The sequence below is a fragment of the Phocoena phocoena genome, chromosome 1 (genome assembly GCF_963924675.1).
Source record: "Phocoena phocoena chromosome 1, mPhoPho1.1, whole genome shotgun sequence".
Lineage (NCBI taxonomy): Eukaryota > Metazoa > Chordata > Mammalia > Artiodactyla > Phocoenidae > Phocoena > Phocoena phocoena.
The window spans coordinates 185,326,202-185,347,298 of record NC_089219.1 but is presented as its reverse complement, the minus strand read 5'-3'; the positions used below and the strand labels follow the sequence as shown (position 1 = coordinate 185,347,298).

Below are 21,097 nucleotides of genomic sequence, written 5' to 3'. Positions count from 1 at the left end.
AGCCGCGTCGACTGCAGGGATGCCGGGGGTGGGGGCTGCCCGTCTCCTCCAGGCACTGGACGTCCCTGAGCAACCTGGTGGCCTCGCTGCTGAACTCCATCCACTGCATCGCGTCCCTGCTGCTGCTGCTGTCCCTGTTCGTCGTCATCTTCGCCCTCCTGGGCATGCAGCTCTTCGGGGGCAGGTACGACTTTGAGGACACGGAGGTGCGGCGCAGCAACTTCGACAACTTCCCGCAGGCCCTCATCACCGTCTTCCAGGTAGGCTAAAGCCCGCTGCCTGCCGCTGGAGATTGGGCATCACCTCCTCCAGGAAGCCTTCCGTGATCCGACGTTGCCCTCTGGGCCCCCGCATGCCCTCCAGGCCACAGTCACCTGTCTGTCTCCTCCACGCTCTGGAGGCTGGGCGCTGTGCCCAGTGTGTCCTGTGTGTCTTCGTCCCTTTGCCCCGCAGAGCCCCGGCCCACAGTAGGGCAGCGGCTAATGAGTGAAGGAGTTGGGTGGGCAGGGAGCTTTCTTTCCCACGTGCTACTAGAATCTCTGAGCACAAGGTCAGACAAGGTGGGCTGTCCCTCCGCAAGGCTGCAAAAGCCCCAGAGGAACACAAACCACTTCCCACTGCGGGGACGTGGCTCAGCCACCGCTCACTAAAGCCGCGGCCGGCCTCCAGAACGAGCTGCGTGAGCGCAGAGCAGACACGCGCTCCTCTCTGTCGGGCCAGTACTCAGGGGACGCCGCCTCGGTGTTGCCAGTGGGAAGGGCAGTTGTAACAACCGGCCGGCCCTACACAGGGTGTCACCCTCGTTCTTCCATTCACCCCACCGGCTGGTTGGGCATCCTGTCTTTCAAGGCACCTGACATTTCGCACTCTTTCTGGGGGCTGGAAAGGCAGGGGGTCCAGTGTGGGCGGAACAGCTAAGCCTGGGCCTTAGGAACAGAGCTCGTGGAAGCCTTGACGCCACAATCAAGCTCCTTGGCCCCGAAGAGCCAACGATGAGGTCTTCGACCCCCGCGAGAGGTTCAGGAGGGCAGGGACTTCACCCCGGATGAAGAGAGAGGACCGGTCTGGGGGCAGGGTTGGAAGGGGACTTTTGGACAGCACAGTCCCGAGAGAAGACCCTCGAGTCCCTCTGCGTCACCCACCCTCCCTCCCCTGCCAGGTGCTGACAGCTGAGGACTGGAACTCCGTGATGTATGACGGGATCATGGCCTACGGCGGCCCGACCTACCCCGGGGTGCTCGTCTGCATCTATTTCATCATCCTGTTCGTCTGTGGCAACTGTATCCGCCCAGACGCAGGGCACAGAAAAGGGCCTGGGGAGGAGGCTTGGGGGTAAAGCGGAGTCAGGGTGCCCAGGCCTGCTGCTGGGGAGCTCCTGGGGGTGGGGAGGTGGGACACAGCCGGTGGCAGTGCGGGTGTAGCTGTAGGACACTTCCTTCCGGCAGGACGTTAGAGAAACACAGGGTGACTGGTGACAGGTGGGAGGAATCAGTCGTAGAAAGACAGGGAGCCTGGAGCACGGGAGGAGGCAGGTTCCGCCTCCCGGGCGTCCCTCCCCGCCACCCGAGCTCCTTAGCGGGCCGCCTCAGACATACTGCTCAACGTCTTCCTGGCCATCGCGGTAGACAACCTGGCGGAGGCGGAGAGCCTGACGTCGGCCCAAAAGGCCAAGGCCGAGGAGCGGAGGCGCAGGAAGATGTCCAGGTGAGCGGGGCGCGCCCAGCGGGAGGGACCTGCAGGGCTCCGCCCGCTCCGGGCAAGGGGCTCCCTGGGGAGCAGAGGCCAAACCACTGCAGCCGCTGGCCGAGTCTCTGAGGTGTCCCCGGGGCAGGACTGCAGGCCAGTCGGCAGGCGGGAGGGAGCCCGAGGGCAGAGCCAGGCAGGCTGGGCCTCCGCCCCCCGTCACCACACTTCCTGGAGGGCGTCCCTTCCCTCTGCTGGGCCTCAGGCACCTGTGAGTTTGCCGTTTCACCCTCTGCGGCCTGGGACCCTCCCCTGGGACCGGCCAACGGCCCCTGGGTTTGCCCGGCCGCGGGCGGACGCCTGTCCTGTTCCCTCGTTGCAGAGGGAGGACGCGATGCACCCGGCCCATGGGCACAGGGTCAGCCTGCAGTGTCCTCAGGCTGGGCGCGTCCCCCAGAGCCTCCCAGTTGGTCCTCCACTTTGGGCTTTCTTGGTTTTCCAACCCAGGGGGCTCCCAGACAAGTCAGAGGAGGAGAAGTCGACGGTGGCCAAGAAGCTGGAGCAGAAACCCAAGGGGGAGGGCATCCCCACCACGGCCAAGGTGAGCCCGTCGTGGGGGGCGCTCTCAGGGGTCGCGCGGGGAGGGGCCTCTGAAAGTCCCCTGTTCGCCTGGTGCCTTAGGTTGCTGGGGGGCAGGGGGAGGCAGGAGAGGGGCGGTCTGCCTGGGTAACAGCCAGGTGAGGGCACCAGCCAGGGGAGGGCAGCTCTGTCTCACGGAATCCTTTGTACTGAGGACACAGACGCCCCGATCCAGGAACCAGACTTCCTTTGAGTCCCGGCTTTCCACCCCAGTCAGGGTGTCCCCCTCCCCTCAGAGCCACCCAGACCAGTCTCCCCCCGTTTTTAGCCCTGCCCCGCCTGTCAGCCTGGCCCTGCTCAGCCTTCCTGGAGCCGAGGAAGCAGAGCTCAGAGGGGCAGGAACCGGCCCCCAGAGCAGGGGTCGTGGCCTGGGGCAGTCTACTCTCTTCTCGAGAACTAAGCAGGGGTGAGGGGCTCAGGCTCAGACAGGCTGGGGTCCTGGTAGCTTGGGCAGCCTGGCTGACCTTTCTGCTCCTGGCTTCTCCTTTGTAAGACGGGGATGACCATAATAGCACCCACTGCCTCACCCCGCCCCGCGCCATAGGGAGGCTTAGGTGAGCTGACACCTACGCGGCCCTCCAGTCAATGTTCATTAGGTGAGAACCACAGCTTGGGTTTTCACCTTCATCGTGTTCCTTCCTCCAGCTGAAAATCGATGAGTTTGAATCCAATGTCAATGAGGTGAAGGACCCCTACCCGTCAGCCGACTTCCCAGGTGAGAGTCCTGGGACCCGAGGCGGGTGTGCTGGGGTGACTTCTCCCCAGGGAGGAAGTCTCTCCTGTGTGTCCCCTACCTGGACCCATCCACGAGGAGATCAGGACTCAGACATCCCTTGTGTACCTCGTATTGCAAATGAGCCGTCTGCCAGCCCGCCTCTCCCTACCATACACACAGTGGGAAAATGTACACATTTTATTTTCAATTAATTCAGCCAGTATTTACTGAGCACTGGCTGTGCGCTTCAGGGCTAAGGATCTGGTTTTCAAGGAGCCCAGAGACTCGTGGGCACACGCGGCTTCTGTTCCAGCCCCTCCAGCCACACAGAATAGCTCACAAGGGGGGTGTAGCCGCCCATTTGGTGCAGGAGATGGGCACACACGGCTTCTGTTCCAGCCCCTCCAGCCACACAGAATAGCTCACAAGGGGGGTGTAGCCGCCCGTGTGGTGCAGGAGATGGGCACACGCGGCTTCTGTTCCAGCCCCTCCAGCCACACAGAATAGCTCACAAGAGGGGTGTAGCCGCCCGTGTGGTGCAGGAGATGGGCACACGCGGCTTCTGTTCCAGCCCCTCCAGCCACACAGAATAGCTCACAAGGCGGGCGTAGCCACCCGTGTGGTACAGGAGATGGGCAGACTGCTCACCGTCTGTGCCCCGCAGGGGATGACGAGGAAGAAGATCTACATGGAGGAGACCAGGGTGGAGGGGAGGGGGATGCAGAGCGCACAGCCACGAATGCACTACACACGCCTCGTAGGTGCAAACAGCCTGCGGCTGCAGCAGAAGTCCTCGTCGTCGGTGCCAAAGAGGGAACACTTGGAGGGAGCTCCAAGGTTAAAAGGCCACCTGGGAGAGGCTGGTGCCCAAGAGCTGGCGAGGTCTCTTAGCTCACTCCTGGGTCCTTCCAGCTCTGGGTCACTGGTGCAATTTCATGCCTATTTGCATCTGTTTGCGCCAGCGACTCTAAGCTCCAGCGGGACCCTTTGTGCTCCAAATAGCAGTGTCTGGCACCAGATAGGCAATCGATAGATAGAATGAAGGGTTATTGTAGGACACTGACTATAGTTCCCTGTGCTATACAGTAGAACCCTGTTGTTTATCCATTCTATATATAAAAGCTTACATCTGCTAACGCCAAACTCCCACTGCATCCCTCCCCCAACCCCCCTCCCCCTTGGCAACCACCAGTCTGTTCTCTGTGTCTGTGAGTCTCTTTCTGTTTCACAGATAGGTTCATTTGTGGCATATTTCAGATTCCACATGTAAGTGATAACCTATGGTATTTGTCTTTCTCTGTCTGACTTACTTCACTGAGCGTGGTCATCTCTAGTTGTATCCATGTTGCTGCAAATGGCATTATTGTGTTCTTTTCTATGGCTGAGTAGTATTCCATTGTGTGTGTGTGTGTGTCTGTGTGTATCACATCTTCTTTATCCATTCATCAATATGCTGTGATAAACCATAATGGAAGAATATAAAAAAGAAAGAATGTCTACATGTGTGTAACTGAATCACTTTGCTGTACAGCAGAAATTAACACAACACTGTAAATCAACTACACTTTAATAAAAAAAATATTAAAACTGAGAAAGAAAGCCTTATAGAAATCCAAGAAGAAAAAGAAAGGAAAAAAATGCAAGGATTTTGCCGAGTAAAATGTAGGGAGGATGGAGCTGGTACAGGTAAGACTAATGACAGTTCTTCAGATACCTGCCAGAAGGGACATTTGGGTTTTAAAATAATTCGACTTCGTCTGCTTCATCTAATAACCATCTCCTAGTAGACGGGAGTGGCCGCTGTGCAGGTGGGAGAGGCTGAGCCAGGAAACCTGAGGTGGGGGAGGGGCCGGGGCTGGGGAGAAGGCGGAGGGAGGGTGGGGGAGGGGCTGTGGGGTGGGCTGCGGAGGGGCGTTCTTACCAAGGGGGCTGAATGTGTTTATCTTGCTTCTTTCCAAAAATGATCTGAAATGGCTGCCAACGAAAGATAGGCACACCGAAGTTAACACAGTGGGCGCGGGCGGAGAAAATCAGAATTAAGGCGGGAAAAGAAAGCAAATACGCGAGTTCTAAGAATTAGCAGTCTCTGCGACGAAGCAGAAAATGTGTCTCTGGGGCCCTTGGTCCCAGGCAAGGCAGGAAATGTCCCGGGAGGATGCTCTTTGGCAGGAAGAAGTGGGGTCTCGGGAGGAGACCCTGCAGGGGCCGCTGTGGTAGAGAGAGCGGGAGAACCTTGCCAGGGGCTGGCAGGAGACAGCTGTAGGCGAGGGGACAAAGGAAAGGGCACCCCAACTTCCCACAGTGCCCCCAGTCTGCGGCTGAGGACTTGGGGGGACAGCTCCCTCTCACAAGGCCCTGAGACTCAGCAAATGAGCCCGAGGGGCCCCCTCCCCCTCCCACCCCACACCTGCCCCGGAAGGGAAGAATCCTGGTTTCTTTTCATGCTGGCAGCTCCTCCCTGAATGATGGTTTTTGGAACCCGGCCCCAGGAGAGCAGCTCCGAGTCCATTTATCTCAACAGGCCTTCTGCCCCTTGTCAGTGTCGCGAGCTGAGGGTCTCACACTCAGGAGGGACAGAAGCCCGCCTGGCCTGAGAGTCAGGGGCAGAGCCGGGCCCAGCACTCTGGCCTCGGGCCAAGCAGGGCCCCTCCCTGGCACCCCCAGCTTGTGAGCGTTCGTGGTGGTGCGTCCAGCCCCGAGACAGGAGGTGCAACGGCAAGGCTCCCAGACCTTTGCTCCCGGCCCGACGTCTGGGAGGTTCTGAGCCTGACCGTTGTCTGGACAGTTCAGCTCCGTGTGCCGCAAAGAAGGGAGGTGCCCGGCTGGACTCTGCTGGCGCCCTCGTGCCCCGTGTTGCTTGCTGGCTGCTGGGGGTTCACGGTTGGGGTCAGAGCACAGGAGCCAGGGGAGCAGTGAAACGTGGAAAGACACCCCGACCTCTCTCTCCCCTTCCCCACAGGAGATGATGAGGAAGACGAACCCGAGATCCCCATAAGCCCACGACCCCGCCCGCTGGCTGAGCTGCAGCTGAAGGAGAAGGCCGTGCCCATTCCAGAAGCCAGCGCCTTCTTTATCTTCAGCCCCACCAATAAGTGGGTGGCCCCTCGGTGGCGGGGCAGGGTGGTTGGTGGGGCTCTCAGAGAGGGCTGCTTCCTGCTCTGAGAAGGCCCCCTTCTCCTGACTCCCTGGGCCTACAATTACACCGTGAGAAAGTCATTCCTTTAGCTTAAGACCTTGTGCCCAGTTGAAAGTGCCGGAATCTCTGGGAGAAGTGATGCTTTAAGCCTCACCAGTTACTTACTCCTAAGAGGGATCACATCTCTGGGTTCCCTTCCAAGAGCAGGACAAGGGGATAAGCTGTAGTTCTCACTGGCTTCACAATTTTACACCTTTAAAATACAGACTGTAGTCCCCATGGAGTTTCAGCTGTCGGCCTCAGGGATGGAGATGGGCCTGCCCCGATGTTTTGGTGGGGATGCCGTGGCATGGGGTGGAGTGTTGGGGGAGGGCTTGTGCGGGATGGGACTGGGGCTGCAGGAACAGAAGGTGGGACAGGGCCCTGCGAGGCCAGCCAGAGACCACCCGGTTGCCGGCTGGCCTTCTCCACTGACCGGGAGGGAGGGGTCCGGCGATGGAGGCCGGTCCCAGCCTCCCGCCCCTACCCCGCCCCTGCAGGCTCCGCGTCCTGTGCCATCGCATCGTCAACGCCACCTGGTTCACCAACTTCATCCTGCTCTTCATCCTGCTCAGCAGTGCCGCGCTGGCTGCTGAGGACCCCATCCGGACCGAGTCCGTGAGGAACCAGGTGACGGCAGCCAGCTCGGCACCCGTCCCCACCCGGCCTCCGTCACCGCACACCTCACCCTGATGCCCGGAGCTCACTGTCTCCTCTGTGTGGCTACAGGCATCAGAGTGGCTTAGAGTTTAAATCCCTGGAGGGCCGAGACTGCCCGACCTGAGCGGTGTTATCACAGCGCTCGGCCTACACGGGCTCTTGTTGCTGGATGTTAGCAGTGATGGTGGCGGGGATGGTGGTGGTGGTGATGGTGGTGATGGGGATTGTGGTGGTGATGGTGATGGTGGTGGTGGTGGTGGTGGTGATGGTGGTGGTGGTGATGGTGGGGATGGGGATGGTGGTGGTGATGGTGGTGGTGGTGGTGATGGGGATGGTGGTGGTGATGGTGGTGGTGGGGATGGTGGTGGGGATGGTGGTGGTGGTGGGGATGGTGGTGGGGATGGTGGGGATGCCAATGAAGATGATGGTGCTATCACTGCTCTGCCCCTCCTCTCACTGACCTCTGCCCTGTCACCAGATCCTTGGGTATTTTGACATCGTGTTCACCTCTGTCTTCACTGTGGAGATTGTCCTCAAGGTGAGCGAAGGCTGTGGGACAGACAGCCTGGGCGAAGGGCATCTCCAGGCCAGGGACCAGACCTGCTGTGGCTCCTGCTTACACAGGCTGTACAGGGGCTGGGTTGCAGGGAGGAGGGAAAAGCAAGAAGGTGGTGGAGAGCAGCAGGGAAAGATTCCCAGGACCCAGGAGCCCGGATGGTCTCACCTCACGAGTTGGTGCGAGCGGGCAAGCAGGAGGGGTGTGGAGGCACGAGGTACAGTCAACCCGCGGCCTGCGTGTCTCTGAAGCCTTGGGCACGTTCTTCCACAGTCAAGGCGCAACTAGCCTAAGCGTGGACCCGGGAGCAGTGATCTGTTCCCAGACCTTTGTTGCCAGCGACTGAAAGGCCTCCCCTAGGATCCCAGAGAAGCGGCTGTCGCCCTGGGTGGGTTTCTGGCAGCTCCGCCCTCTCACGGCCCTCCCACCCCTTGTCCATAGCACACCACTGCCCTCCCGTTCTCAAGGTGGACACGCTGGGTTCACAGCATCATTGGTGGGGGATGGGGTTTGGGGGCAGAGACCTCCCGTCTGTGACTAGAACCCATAACCCCAGCCTTCACCTCCATTAACCAGGAGGGGAGAGGGGAGCCGTGAAGGGAGAGCAGGCCCAGAGCTGGCTGCAGTATGAAGTGAGGACAGTCCTTTCTTTCAGGGCCCCGATTATTAAAGAAATTGATCAGAGGGAGATGGTGGCTTCCCTGAGGTCCAGGAGGACTTCCTGGAGGTTGTGACTTTAGAGTTAGGCCTTGAAATTGGACAGGACTTCATTAGAGAGAGAGCGGGGGCAGTCAAGGAGGACAAAACAATGCAAACGCGTTGTACGGCGATGTTTGGGATGTGCTCAGAGAGGAGAAAGTGGCCCCTCTGCGCCGAGATACAGCACGCGTGCAGGGGTGGCTGCCTGGGCAAGGTCTTCAGTCCTCGACGGGCTGTTCAGCCTGACCCAACCATGCCTAGGATGCTTTCAAGGGAGGAGGGAGAGGAAGAATTGTATCAATTTGCAGAGCAGAGGGCAGGGCATCCCCCTGTGGCTGGGTGAGGAAGGAGACCCAGGGCTCCCTTGGCCTCGCTGCCCATGAGGGGTGTCAGTGCTCCCAGAGGCGGGTGCAGAGAACAGGGCAATGCCCTAAGGACCCAGCAAGGAGTGTCCCCAGGGTCCTCCCCACCCAGGATGCCACCTCTCTCCCCAGATGACCACCTATGGGGCCTTCCTGCACAAGGGCTCCTTCTGCCGCAACTACTTCAACATCCTGGACCTGGTGGTGGTGGCCGTGTCCCTCATCTCCATGGGACTCGAGTGAGCGGGGCAGCCGGGGCCCCAGAGTGGCAGCCCAGCCGCTGTTGGTTGGTGGGCACTGAGCCACAAGGGGACAGTCTCTCGGGACCACTGGCCAGGGTGGGGGGCGTCCCTTGGGTTGTCACCAACTGGACTGAGTGACAAGGCTAGGTGAGCAGAGCGTGGGCTGGAGACCAGGGGGGATGTGGACAGGAGCAGGGGGTCCCCTCCACAGCCCCACGGGGAGCACAGCCCCGGCGCCCAGGGCACTCCAGTCTGATGGGAGAGACAGGGTCTGTGGGCAGCCCTGGAGGAAACCAGCCCAGGGGCCGGCAGGCGCCTCTGTCCTGGGGCGGAGCTTAAGGGGAGTCGGGGGAGGCAGGCGTGGGTGCGGAGAGCTGGTGGCAGGCGGAGGGCTGAGCAGGCTGCCCCCCAGGTCTAGCACCATCTCCGTGGTGAAAATCCTGAGGGTACTGAGGGTACTCCGACCGCTCCGGGCCATCAACAGAGCCAAAGGGCTGAAGGTGAGAGGGGCCGGCGGGACCCTGGGGGGAGAACAGGGCTGCCAGGCCTCGCTCAGACAGTCAGCCTGGCCATTGCCGGGCCCATCCCATCCCCTCTGCCCAATGGGGGTGTGGTGTGGCTGGGAAGCCGTGCCCCCATGGGCCCCTCTCTGCCCCCAACAAGCCGGGAGGCGACTAGGCTTGTGCCCTGGGGGCCCCTCGGCTGGCACGGGGCCGGTGAGGGGAGGGGGAGAGGTGCCGACCGGGCCTCCCTCCCCAGCACGTGGTGCAGTGCGTGTTCGTGGCCATCCGCACCATCGGGAACATCGTCCTGGTCACCACCCTCCTGCAGTTCATGTTCGCCTGCATCGGCGTCCAGCTCTTCAAGGTGAGCCCCTCCTGCCCTCACTCCCCCAGCTCCGGTGCCAGCTTTTGGGCCAAGGCAAGAGCCGGTCTGTTTCCCTCTAAACGAGGGGAGCCCCAAACTGTGAAGGCAGACGTCCTAAACGCATAGGGGTAAGGCTAAGCCGTCGAGAGCCTGAGTTTGGTTCCTAGGTGACGCCCCACCTGGCCCCCGGGGCTCTGCGGGCCACCTGCTGTCTTACTGGCTCCCCCCACCTGCCGGGCCTGCCAGCACCCAGCCCACTGTCATGCTCTCCACCCCCTCCAGGACACGCCCGCCCCAGCCTCCGCACCCCCTGAGCCAGCAGGTGTGTCTCCCGCAAGCTTCTGCGGGTGTGGGTCCGTCGTTTCACATGTGGGAGCCACCCCGCTTCTGTGCTCACTTTCCTGGGAGAACTCCAGTATTCGTTCCCCCATGGCAATCAGCCCGACAGGCCATCTTCTCCTGTGCGGCCAACCTCTGGATGCCTCTGGCTCTTAGATCACCTGCAGGACACAGACACGGACACCTGAGGGCACCACCCACATTCATGACCCTTCCTTCCGTGACCCTCTGCTCCCACCCACAAAGCACCATCCCGATTATGTAACCTCAGTCATTCTTAGACATACAGTGGCATCATGTTACAATCACTCATTCATTCAACAAACATCTATGGAGCATTTCCTCTGGGCCCGGGCCTCTGCTAGGGCTTGAGGGGGCCACGGAGCGAACCCCACAAGGCCCCCTCCATCGGCAGGGGCAGGTTTTGGGGAGGGCCATCAGGGTGGGGCTCCCAGAGGACCTATAGGGGACCGGGTCCTGTTGGTCTCTGTCCTGGAGGGGCGGGAGGGGTGTCTGGACGGAGACAGCTTAGCCGCCAAACCAGGTGCTTACAGTGGCCTGCACTCGGCCCTATCCCACAGCTCCAGCCAGGGGCGCCCCCCGCCCCATCCCCAGCCTCAGCCTCTGCAGCCTGGGGGCCCTGGGACCCCCTCAGGGCAGAGTCTCTGCAGGACTCATCCTCACCCTGGCACCCATCCGGGCCCCCAAGACACGCTCCCCGAAAGAATGAGTGAGCAGCTGCTCCCCCACCCCCAACCCCCTGTGTGTGTTAGTCTCCTATCGACAGACCCCCAGTTCCCGCCCAGATCATAGTCAAACGCCAGGTCCAGGTGGCATTTACATCACATTTGTAATGTGCCGGTCACATGTATCCGTGCTATATTTGCTTCCTGTACTAGATTGGGTGTTTGGTTTCAAGTGCCCCAAAACCTGCCCAGTGGCAGCAGTGTCCCCTGGCGGCTCCTGCCCCAACGTCCCCTGCCTCACCTTCACCCTCTGCTCCGTGACAGTAGGGGGAGGTGGTAGGGACGGCAAGAGCCTGCAGTGACAGGGTGGCCGTGTCTTCAGCTTCTCCTGTGTCCCTGGCCAAGGCACTTCCCTCTCCCGACCTTTGAGGGCCCCGGACCAGCATCTATGGATTCAAACAATTTAGCCACAGTCAGACCTAGCAATCAACTCCTTTTGTTGAAACAAAATCTTCCGTGGGCGCCTAATACGCGACGTAAATCAAAGGAGAAACTGCTTGGGCTGCAGTCAGCAGAGGGGATCACAGAGCTCCCCTACTCAGCCTGGGGGGAGCGGGCGTGCCGGGACCCCTGCTCAATTTTGAGAGAAGATGTGTCATCTGGGCCCAGCTGGGCTCCATCCCTGCACCGCCCCAGGGCCTGAGAAGGAAGGGGCGTGTGGGGCAGCCCCAGCAGTGCGGGCAGGGGCAGGGGCTCCTGAGCGGGAAGCAGAGGCCAAGCTGGCTCCGTACTTCCCTTCTTCAGGCCCAGCCTGGGGCACTCAGCAGTCTGAGGAGCTGGCTCCCAGTCTCACAGCTGTCCGCCTGGCGGGGAGCCCGTGGGTGGCTGAGGGAACAGTGACCTGAGGCAGACTATCCGGGGGCCCTGCCCCCGCGGTTAGGCTGCCCTCAGGCCCTGCCTTCCCTCCTCCCTTCCACCCCATCTTTCCATCCTGTCTCCATGACAACCTGTCTCCCTCCCTCCCTCCTGGGTGCAGGGGAAATTCTTCAGCTGCAATGACTTGTCCAAGAGGACAGAGGAGGAGTGCAGGTGTGTGTGTGGGGGGGGGGGGGTCGGGAGGGGTCCCGGGTCCAGACCTGCCCTCCTCCCCCACACTCACCGCCCGAGGGCCCAGAGGACGCGGAGGGGGACCCGCGAGCACAGTGCAGTGACCGCGTCTCCCCGCCTCAGGGGCTACTACTACGTGTACAAGGATGGGGACCCCACGCAGATGGAGCTGCGTCCCCGCCAGTGGACACACAACAACTTCCACTTCGACAACGTGCTCTCGGCCATGATGTCACTCTTCACGGTGTCCACCTTCGAGGGGTGGCCGGAGTGAGTGAGGCCGGGGAGGGCCTGGGAGCCACCCGCGCCCCTGCAGCACGCCGGGCGCCGCGGGGGCTCGGCAGCCACCCTGGCTCTCGTGGGGTGCGCACGGGACTGGGGTGCCGACCGCTCACTCCAGAGACAGCCCGACCAGGGGTGGCACGGTGTGGGCCTCTCTGCCCCAGTGACTGGGGGAAGCCAGCGCATCCCGCCCCGCCCAGCACCCCTGCGTCCTCTGCCCACCGCAGGCTGCTGTACAGAGCCATTGACTCTCACAAGGAGGACCAGGGCCCCGTGTACAACGAGCACCCGGAGATGGCCATCTTCTTCATCGTCTACATCATCCTCATCGCCTTCTTCATGATGAACATCTTCGTGGGCTTCGTCATCGTCACCTTCCAGGAGCAGGGGGAGACCGAGTACAAGAACTGCGAGCTGGACAAGAACCAGGTGCTGGGCCGCCTGCTCCAGGCCTCCCGCCCACCGGGCCGAGGCTCAGGCCAGGGAAAAGGGTCCTTGGGCAGGGGGTGATCCCAGACCCTCCATTGGGTGCCCAGCCCCGCCTCCGACCCATCTGCCACCTGAAGCAGCGCACGGTGGTCGGGAGGGGTCTCCTGTGGACCCGCCGTGATGCCCAGAGCCCCTGGGCTGGGTGAGAGCCGTGCTGCAAATGGGCTGTGATGGTTCCAGGGGAATCCGGCCCAGTGGAACTCTTCCCCTCGACAGCCCAGCAGAGGCCCTTGGCCTGCTGAATTCAGGGCCCCTCCAGCCTGTGGGCGTGGACGTGGAAGGGGGGGGAGGTGGCCCCGGGCACTGACCTGCCCATCGCGTCCCGTCTCAGCGCCAGTGCGTGCAGTACGCCCTGAAGGCCCGCCCCCTGAAGTGCTACATCCCCAAAAACCCGTGCCAGTACCAGGTGTGGTACATCGTCACCTCCTCCTACTTCGAGTACCTAATGTTCGCCCTCATTATGCTCAACACCATCTGCCTGGGCATGCAGGTAAGGCCCCCGGGGACCAGGTCCCCCGAGATCAGCGCCCAGCGGGCCAGGGCCTGGGCAGGGCAGGGGGAGCGGGGTTCCAGGCTGACTACCCCCAGTAGACTCTTCCTGGCACCTGCTCTGCGCCAGGCACCGTGCTGAGGTGCCACGTGGGGCAGGGAGGTGGACTGGACGCCGGCCCGGGGGCCAGGCCCTCAGCGGTTCATCAGGGCCGTGATTCAAGCGCACACGCGGCTGTGGCTGCTCTGGGGCCAGGAGGCGGCTGTGCAGGAGGGTGGGGCTGTGTGGGAAGCACAGAGCGCCTCCTCTGTTCTCCTTCTGCTGTTGCCCTGATGCGGGAGAAGGCTGCAATGTCAGCTCCAGTCCCGAGAAAAGGGGACGTAAGATTCACAGAACAGGTGCCTCCGAGGAGATGAGCACACTTTACAGACGAGTCATATCCGCAGCGTCCTTCTCAAGCCTTAATCGAGCATCTGATCCCTAACTCCCCGCATAAATGGGATCACGCAGCAAGGCTCCCTGGCCCCGGAGCCCCAGCCACCGGCAACGACACGACCACACGTTGCTGGTGGGGAGGGTCTGGGGAGGGAGTCACGGAGCCAGCGGGCCCAGTGCGGACAGGGGTTCACGAGCCATGGCTCACGTGGGGGCCTGAGCTGGGCAGCAGAATCAGGAAGCCTTGCCGAGACGGGGTGGGGCAGGGGAGACGCCAGATCCTTCTACTACCTGGGAAGGTTTTGTGGAGGAAGTGGGGTCGTGTCAACTCTATTTTAAGAAGGGTGAGAGATTCCTGGGAAATGTTACAAGGACATCGATTTCAGGAGGGTCACAGGGGAGGCTCAAGGCGGCTGAGGGCGTTGCTCGGGGCTGCCTCGGGGTCCCGGGGTAGCTTGCAGGCATGGGAGGCTGGTGATCTCAGGTGCCACCTGCAGGTGGGGGCGGTCCCAGCCTCGAACCAGGGGTCTGCCCTCCTGGTCCTGTACCCAAACGGCTCGGGGGAGCCGCTCACAGAGCCCTGCTGGGGGGCCTCCCTCCTGGCCTCCAGGAACAGACGTGTGTGGGTAACCCGGCTCACAAGACCAGGGTCGGCCCCCTCCGCCTCCCCTCACGGTCCTTCGAGGGGAGAGGGCGTGGCCGTGGACCTGGTAGGATTCTGCACGTTGCCAGAGTGGGCTCTAGTTTTCTGAGGTTAAAGGAAGGTGGGCAGGGGCCCCGAGGAAGGAAGCAGGGCTCTGGGGGTGTCTCCCCGAGGGGCGGAGCCGGCCCCCAGCCCCTCCCTGTGCCTCCACAGCATTACAACCAGTCGGAGCAGATGGACCACATCTCAGACGTCCTCAACGTGGCCTTCACCACCATCTTCACGGTGGAGATGGTCCTCAAGCTCATGGCCTTCAAGGCCAGGGTGAGTCCCGCGGCAGGATGAGGCCTTCCCATGGAGCCCTCTCACCCCGTCCTACAGGACGCCCTACCTCCGGCATTTCTGCTCCCAGCCTGCTCAGCCCGGGGCCGGCAGGACTAGATGCGGCTGCCCCTGCCCCGCCCCTTCCTTGAGCCTGTCTCGTGGCCCCGTCTCCCTTAAGCCTCTGAAGAGCAGCCCCCGGGCCAGGGAGCATCCTGCTGTGTCCTGGGTTCCACGTCCACTCCCCACCCGCGACCCCCGTGTCAGGTCTGCCTGCGAGGCCAGACTGGACTGGGCTTCAAGCGGGGGACGAAGGACTTCCCCGTGCGGACCAGGACCCCAAATCCTGAGTTCCCAGGCACACCGCCTTCCCCTTGGACCACTTTATGCTATGGAGGGAGGGGAGGCAAGGGGAGGGGAGCGGGAGTGGGTGGGGCCCTGGAACACCCGTGGGAAGTGGCATCTTGGTGCAGCCCTGCCTGGCCCTGCAGTTCTGCATCCCCCCGACAGGGACCACTGCACTCTGCTGGCCTCTGAGCCCCTCCCCTCCACAGCTCACCCCGGCCCCCTCCCCCCAGGGCTATTTTGGGGACCCCAGCCCCTCCCCTCCACAGCTCACCCCGGGCCCCTCCCCCAGGGCTATTTTGGGGACCCCAGCCCCTCCCCTCCACAGCTCACCCCTGGCCCCTCCCCCAGGGCTATTTTGGGGACCCCAGCCCCTCCCCTCCACAGCTCACCCCGGGCCCCTCCCCCAGGGCTATTTTGGGGACCCCAGCCCCTCCCCTCCACAGCTCACCCCTGGCCCCTCCCCCAGGGCTATTTTGGGGACCCCTGGAATGTGTTTGACTTCCTGATTGTCATCGGCAGCATCATCGACGTCATCCTCAGTGAGATTGACGTGAGTACCGGGTGGACACAGCCATTGCTGGGGTGGGGCTGAGGCCACAGACCCTTGCGGGGTACCTGCTGCATGTGCAGCCTGTCACCCCAGGTTACAAATCCTGTAGAGCAGACAGACACCTCAGATTCCAGGCACAGTGAGTGTGCCAGGCGGCCCACAGCAAGCGCCACGGTGGAAGAGAGGTCATCCCTGGGCGGCATGGTCAGGGAAGGCTTCGTGGAGGTGGCGCCATCTGAAGGGGTTCTTGAAGGAAAGGGAGGTGGGAGCAAGCAGCACAGGCAGGGCTGCTGCCGGAAGGGCGCAGGAGAGAGACGAATAAACAGAAGGTACGGGGCGCGCGGAGAGGTCCGGTTGGTAGAAGCACACGAGCGTGTAGACCTTGTGTAGACCTTGTGTAGCCGGCAGTGTGGGCACCGCTGGAGGTCTCTGAACAGGGCTGTGGAAGGATGAAAGCTACGCTTCTAAAGCGTTAACCCTGGAGGCGAAGGGCAGGAGGTGAGAGCGGCTGCAGGCAGGGGACACAGTTTGGGAGGCAGTGGTTCATCTACTCCTCAAATACTGAGCGCCTCCCACGGGCTAGAGGGACAGCAAAGAACCAGAGCACCGGGGCGGGGTGGGGGGGTGAACGGACAGCGCAAGTGAATCTGTCGCGTGGCCGGTGCGGCCAGTGCCTGTGATGAAGAAAAATCAAGCAGGTGGAGCCTTCGACAGAAGGGAACGGGAGGTAGTGTCGGGTGGTACTGAGCACAGCCCGGCATGGAGCACGGGGTGGGCCGTGCGGGGGGTGGGGGGGTGAGGTGGGGAGTGCGCAGGCCTGGGTAGGGAGCTAGGAGCACGTGGGCCGGCTGAGGACCAGCGGGAGGCCTGGCGGCCGGGTGAGGGGTGAGCGGCGAGGTGAGCTCAGAGAGAGGGCGGTGGCCGGATCGTGTCGGCCCTGGAGAGCCACGCTTCTGATCCTGGGTTCTGTTCTGCGGGGAGACGAGAGCCCCGAGGGCGTGTACACCTGGTCTGACCTCCGTTCTCAGAGGATCCCTTGGGCTGCTGTGCTGACAGCAAGCTGTAGGGGACACTAAGGGCCCCCCGGGGGGCGGTCAGGAGAGGAGAAGTAGCCAGCAACTGGAGCTGCTTGGAGCACTGAGCCGATAGTATTTGCTGGTGAACTTGATTCAGGGTGAGAGGAAAACGAATCCACGGTGAGTACAAGGATTTTGCCCAAGAAACTGAGCTTCCGTTTGCTGTGATGTGCCAACTCCCAGAGGAGCAGGCGTGGGGCAGAAACCAAGAGTCCCGCTTGGGGCGTGACAGCTCAGGACGCTTGCAGGGCATCCGAATGGAGACGCTGTAGCAGGCTTGGACTTATGACCCTGGCGCGCAGAGGCTGCTCAGGCTGGAGATCTAAATCGGAGACTAGTGGAGGAACCGGCATTTAGAATCGTGGGAGGGGGTGAGACCAGCCACGGAGAGAAGAGGGTATTTAGAGAGCGAAGGTCCGGAGGCCGCGCCCGGTGGTGTCCCTCCCGGGACCCCGGCCTGACAGTCTCACGGGACTCCGGAGGAAGAACGCCCGGCTGGAGTGGGCTGAGGAGAGGCAGGGCAGGCTGTGAGCCTGGACAGTTCTCTCTTTTTGCTACGAAGAGAAATGGCTTAGAAGGTGGAGGAGAGCGTGCAGCCTTGGAGAGTTTTCTTGAAAATGGGAGAATTTAGAGCACATCCTGGGCTCGTGGGAGGATCAGGCAGTACAGGGGCGACTGCAGGAGCTAAGCCCTTGGGTGAGAGGGCAGGAGACCCTGTGTCCCGGGGAGGGCTGGCTCTGGGGACGGCAGTTCGGCCCCCGAGCACAAGAGGTTCCGTGAGAGTCGGGGTGGACGTAAGGACAAGCTCGCGGCTCTGGGAGGTGCAGCGGGGCGAGGTGAGTGCCGCCCAGGGCGACGAAGGAGGCGTCGAGGAGAAGAAGGATGGGGGGCCATCTCCATGATTCTGCTCTGGTGCTGGGGTTTGGGTGCTGGTGTGCATGGGCGGACGAGCCGCGCGTCATTGGAAACGCAGGCCAGGAACCGAGGGTCACTGACTCCAGAACGTGGCAGCCGCCCCATCAAGGAAGGGAGCGGGTGGCCAAAGCCTGGGGGGTTGAGGCTCCGCAGGGTTCCAGCTGGTAAGGCCACGGGGCTTGGGACCAGAGAGCCATACGTGAGCTGCGGGGTGACAGACAGCAGACTGGGGGACTGCAGCCAGTTACAAGGATGGAGCAGGTGTTGCAGGGCCGGGAAATCATGGCGGCCAGTTCAGGAAACAGCTTCACCGGAGTCTGGGGGGAGGCGGTTACTAGAGGGCAGCAGACCCCCTTCAGTGGTTTTCTTTCTTAACATCTTTATTGGAGTATAATTGCTTCACAGTGGGGTGTTAGTTTCTGTTATATAACAAAGTGATTATACCAAAGTGAATCAGCTATACGTAAACATATATCCCCATATCCCCTCCCTCTTGCGTCTCCCCGCCACCTTCCCTATCCCACCCCTCTAGGTGGTCACAAAGCACCGAGCTGATCTCCCTGTGCTATGTAGCTGCTTCCCACTAGCTATCTATTTTACATTTGGTAGTATATGTCCATGCCTCTCTCTCACTTCATCCCAGCTTACACTTCCCCCTCTCTGTGTCCTCAAGTCCATTCTCTACGTCTGCATCTTTATTCCCGTCCTGCCCCTAGGTTCTTCAGAACCTTTTTTTTTTAAGGTTCCATATATATGTGTTAGCATATGGTATTTCTTTTTCTCTTTCTGACTTACTTCACTCTGTATGACAGACTCTAGGGCCATCCACCTCACTACAAATAACTCAGTTTCGTTTCTTTTTATGGCTGAGTAGTATTCCATTGTATACATGTGCCACATCTTCTTTATCCATTCATCCGATGATGGACACTTAGGTTGCTTCCATGTCCTGGCTATTGTAAACAGAGCTGCAGTGAGCATTGTGGTACATGACTCTTTTTGAATTATGGTTTTCTCAGGGTATATGCCCAGTAGTGGGATTGCTGGGTCATATGGTCGTTCTATTTGTAGTTTTTTAAGGAACCTCCATACTGTTCTCCATTGTGGCTGTACCAATTCACATTCCCACCAGCAGTGCAAGAGGTTCCCTTTTCTCCACACCCTCTCCCGCATTTATTGTTTGTAGATTTTTTGATGACGGCCATTCTGACTGGTGTGAGATGATACCTCATTGTAGTTTTGATTTGCATTTCTCTAATGATTAGTGACGTTGAGCATTCTTCCATGTGTTTGTTGGCAATCTGTATATCTTCTTTGGAGAAATGTCTATTAGGTCTTCTGCCCATTTTTGGATTGGGTTGTTTGCTTTTTTGTTATTGAGTTGCATGAACTGCCTGTATATTTGGGAGATTAATTCTTTGTCGCTTCGTTTGCAAATATTTTCTCCCATTCATTTTGAGGAAATGGAGGCTGTGGGTGGAGCCAGCATGGAGGAGGGAAGAGACCACTGACGAAGCTGTTAGGGTCTCACAGGAGGTAGAAAGGATGCGATTCAGAGCCCTGGGAAAAAATGAGTGTAAGACAGAAGCGGTGAGGAATGCAGGGTGTGGAAGGGGGCAGGGTGTGGGGGAGGCGGGCAGGCAGCGTCCATGCTGGGTGCCTCGAGGGCATCTGAGGAGCGGGCTGAGTCCTCGGGGAGGGAGGGCGGTGGGTGTGACAGTGTGACTTGCCTCTGAGGGACAGCTGCTGTCATGAACCCACGGCAGGAAGCCGATGGGGCTGCCACACTGCCAGGAGGCGGGGTCTGAGTCTGGGCGGGGGGATGGGGGTGGTGGCGAGTGCCCAGTTTCTCCCTGGAGTCATGCTTGGCAGCCCTGAGGCCTGGAACAAGGGGTCAGATACCAGGATCGTTGTGGTCTTGAGGGCCGGCTCGTTGGGTCTCAGTACAAGTAGCCAGTATGTGAGCCCAGGATCTGGCCCAGGAGAGACAGAGGGGATGAGGCCTGGGGGTGGGATGAAAAGCAGCAGAGTGTGGGCGGGGGGTTTCTGCCAGAGGGCAGGATCCCAGAGGTGGAGCCCTCCAGGGTGGCCTCGCTGAGGATCTGAAGCTGAGGTGGCTGCCGGGTGAAGGAGGGGAGCAGGGGACAGGGAGGGGCAGATCCCGGAGCCAGAGGTTGAAGTCACAAGGCATTCCTCTCCCCCCCCCCCCCCCACCCCAGAGTGCCTGCCAGGGGCAGCCGGGAGGAGGGGCGTGGGGAAAAGCATCCCATATCCAAGCAGGCCCGGAGGGGGCGGGGCTGAGGGGGGCAGGCTGCCTTCTGGGCAAACCAGGGCACCTGCTGGGAAATAGCCCCCCAAAGGCCCCAGGGTCTGAGAACAGCACTTCTCACCAGCGCAGTCTCAGCTCAGATGACAAATTACTTCTTGGAGTTTTGAGGTCTGTGCCGGGGAGTCTGGGGTAAATCAGAGCAGTTTCTTTGGTGCAGGAGGGCCGAGGGCGTCGCTGGTCACCTTTTGGTTTTCAGGGACAGCAGATGCCCCTAACCAGGACTGTTTGCTTGAAGTCATGTTAAGACTTTGAATTAAAATACGGATTTATATTCCTGTCGTATAAACCAGGGAGCAGACTAGGGCGGCAGCATCCGTTGGCACCCTCTGCAATCCCGGTTCCGCTCTGTCCAGTGCAGTAGCCACGAGCCGCAAGTGTCTACTGGTCACTTGAAACGTGGCCAGTGCAACTGAGGAGATGAATTTCTAAGTCTATGTAGTTTTCACTGTAACCCAAAGAGCCACATGTGGCTGGTGGTACCATGTTGGCCGCACGGGCCTGGAACGTGGCTTGTCACCCCGGGCTGCATGTGAAATCACCTGGGGTGCATTTACACCCGGAAGCCAGGCCCAGGCCCCAGGAGCTGACTTACTCGGCCGGGGTGGGGACCCAGCATTCTGATACCCACCCTGGGCTGAGAACCAGTGTCCCAGGTGAAAGTTGCCCTGGAGAATGCTGCTTGGTGGGGAAATAGCATACTGGGAACCAGACCCCCACAAGTCTTTAGGAGATAAAGCAATGATTCCCCATCCCAGGACTCCAGAAACAGGGTTTCTCCTGAAATGTGGCCCAAGAGAGGAGCTCAGAGTAAACAGGAACAAAGGCTGCTCCCCGCACCCCGTGCCCACCCTTTAAGAGCCTGGCCCTGAGATGGAAGCCTAGGTCCTGCTTCCAGGTGGGGGGCTGGGGAGGGGTGGGCAGAGATGCATCTGCTGGGGGGTCTCAGACTCCCCCAGAGGGCCTTTGCCACAGAGGATGGGACCCCGGTAAGGGCCTCGGCAGCACAAGGGAGCTGGCCAGCACCCCTGGACTCAGGAGACAGGGGTGTGACTCGTGTGACTCCCCTTGTGACCATGAGCGCAGGTACTTTCCCACGTGCCGCCCCCCTACGGCCCCAGCATCACAGACCCCAGACACACAGGTTGCATCTTGGGGGCGAGAAGGGACCTGCCCGTCTTCAGTCTCCCCTCCTCTCCTGGCTCCCTTGCCCCCAGCCTGTGGCCTCACTGTCCCCACAGCTCCGTCCTCAACACCCGCCCGCCCGACCCTGGCCGGCAGCCACTAGGGGCCTCTCACCCCCTGCCTCTCTGCCTCGTTCTCTCTTTAACTCTTATGTGGCCTGTCCTCTCTGACGCCTCTCCTCACCGCCCTCCCACCGTGTCCCTCCTCTCTCTCCTCCCCCCACCCCCTCCTCTCTCTCTCCACAGACTTTCCTGGCCTCCAGCGGGGGACTGTATTGCCTGGGTGGCAGCTGCGGGAACGTTGTAAT

The 21,097-nt window shown here is 60.9% G+C and overlaps 1 protein-coding gene across 1 annotated transcript in view; it reads left to right on the top strand.

The window, feature by feature from the left end:
- CACNA1S (calcium voltage-gated channel subunit alpha1 S) overlaps nt 1–21,097 on the top strand; it is a 60,697-nt gene that overhangs the window by 28,177 nt on the left and 11,423 nt on the right. The window contains exons 12-29 of the mRNA XM_065886695.1: nt 53–260; nt 1,160–1,280; nt 1,590–1,704; nt 2,191–2,284; nt 2,968–3,037; nt 5,997–6,129; nt 6,713–6,842; nt 7,351–7,410; nt 8,622–8,728; nt 9,144–9,231; nt 9,491–9,598; nt 11,660–11,712; nt 11,854–12,000; nt 12,240–12,441; nt 12,833–12,991; nt 14,283–14,393; nt 15,205–15,288; nt 21,036–21,092. Of these exons, the coding sequence (XP_065742767.1) occupies nt 53–260; nt 1,160–1,280; nt 1,590–1,704; nt 2,191–2,284; nt 2,968–3,037; nt 5,997–6,129; nt 6,713–6,842; nt 7,351–7,410; nt 8,622–8,728; nt 9,144–9,231; nt 9,491–9,598; nt 11,660–11,712; nt 11,854–12,000; nt 12,240–12,441; nt 12,833–12,991; nt 14,283–14,393; nt 15,205–15,288; nt 21,036–21,092 (2,047 nt within the window). The remainder of the gene's footprint in view (nt 1–52; nt 261–1,159; nt 1,281–1,589; nt 1,705–2,190; nt 2,285–2,967; nt 3,038–5,996; nt 6,130–6,712; nt 6,843–7,350; nt 7,411–8,621; nt 8,729–9,143; nt 9,232–9,490; nt 9,599–11,659; nt 11,713–11,853; nt 12,001–12,239; nt 12,442–12,832; nt 12,992–14,282; nt 14,394–15,204; nt 15,289–21,035; nt 21,093–21,097) is intronic.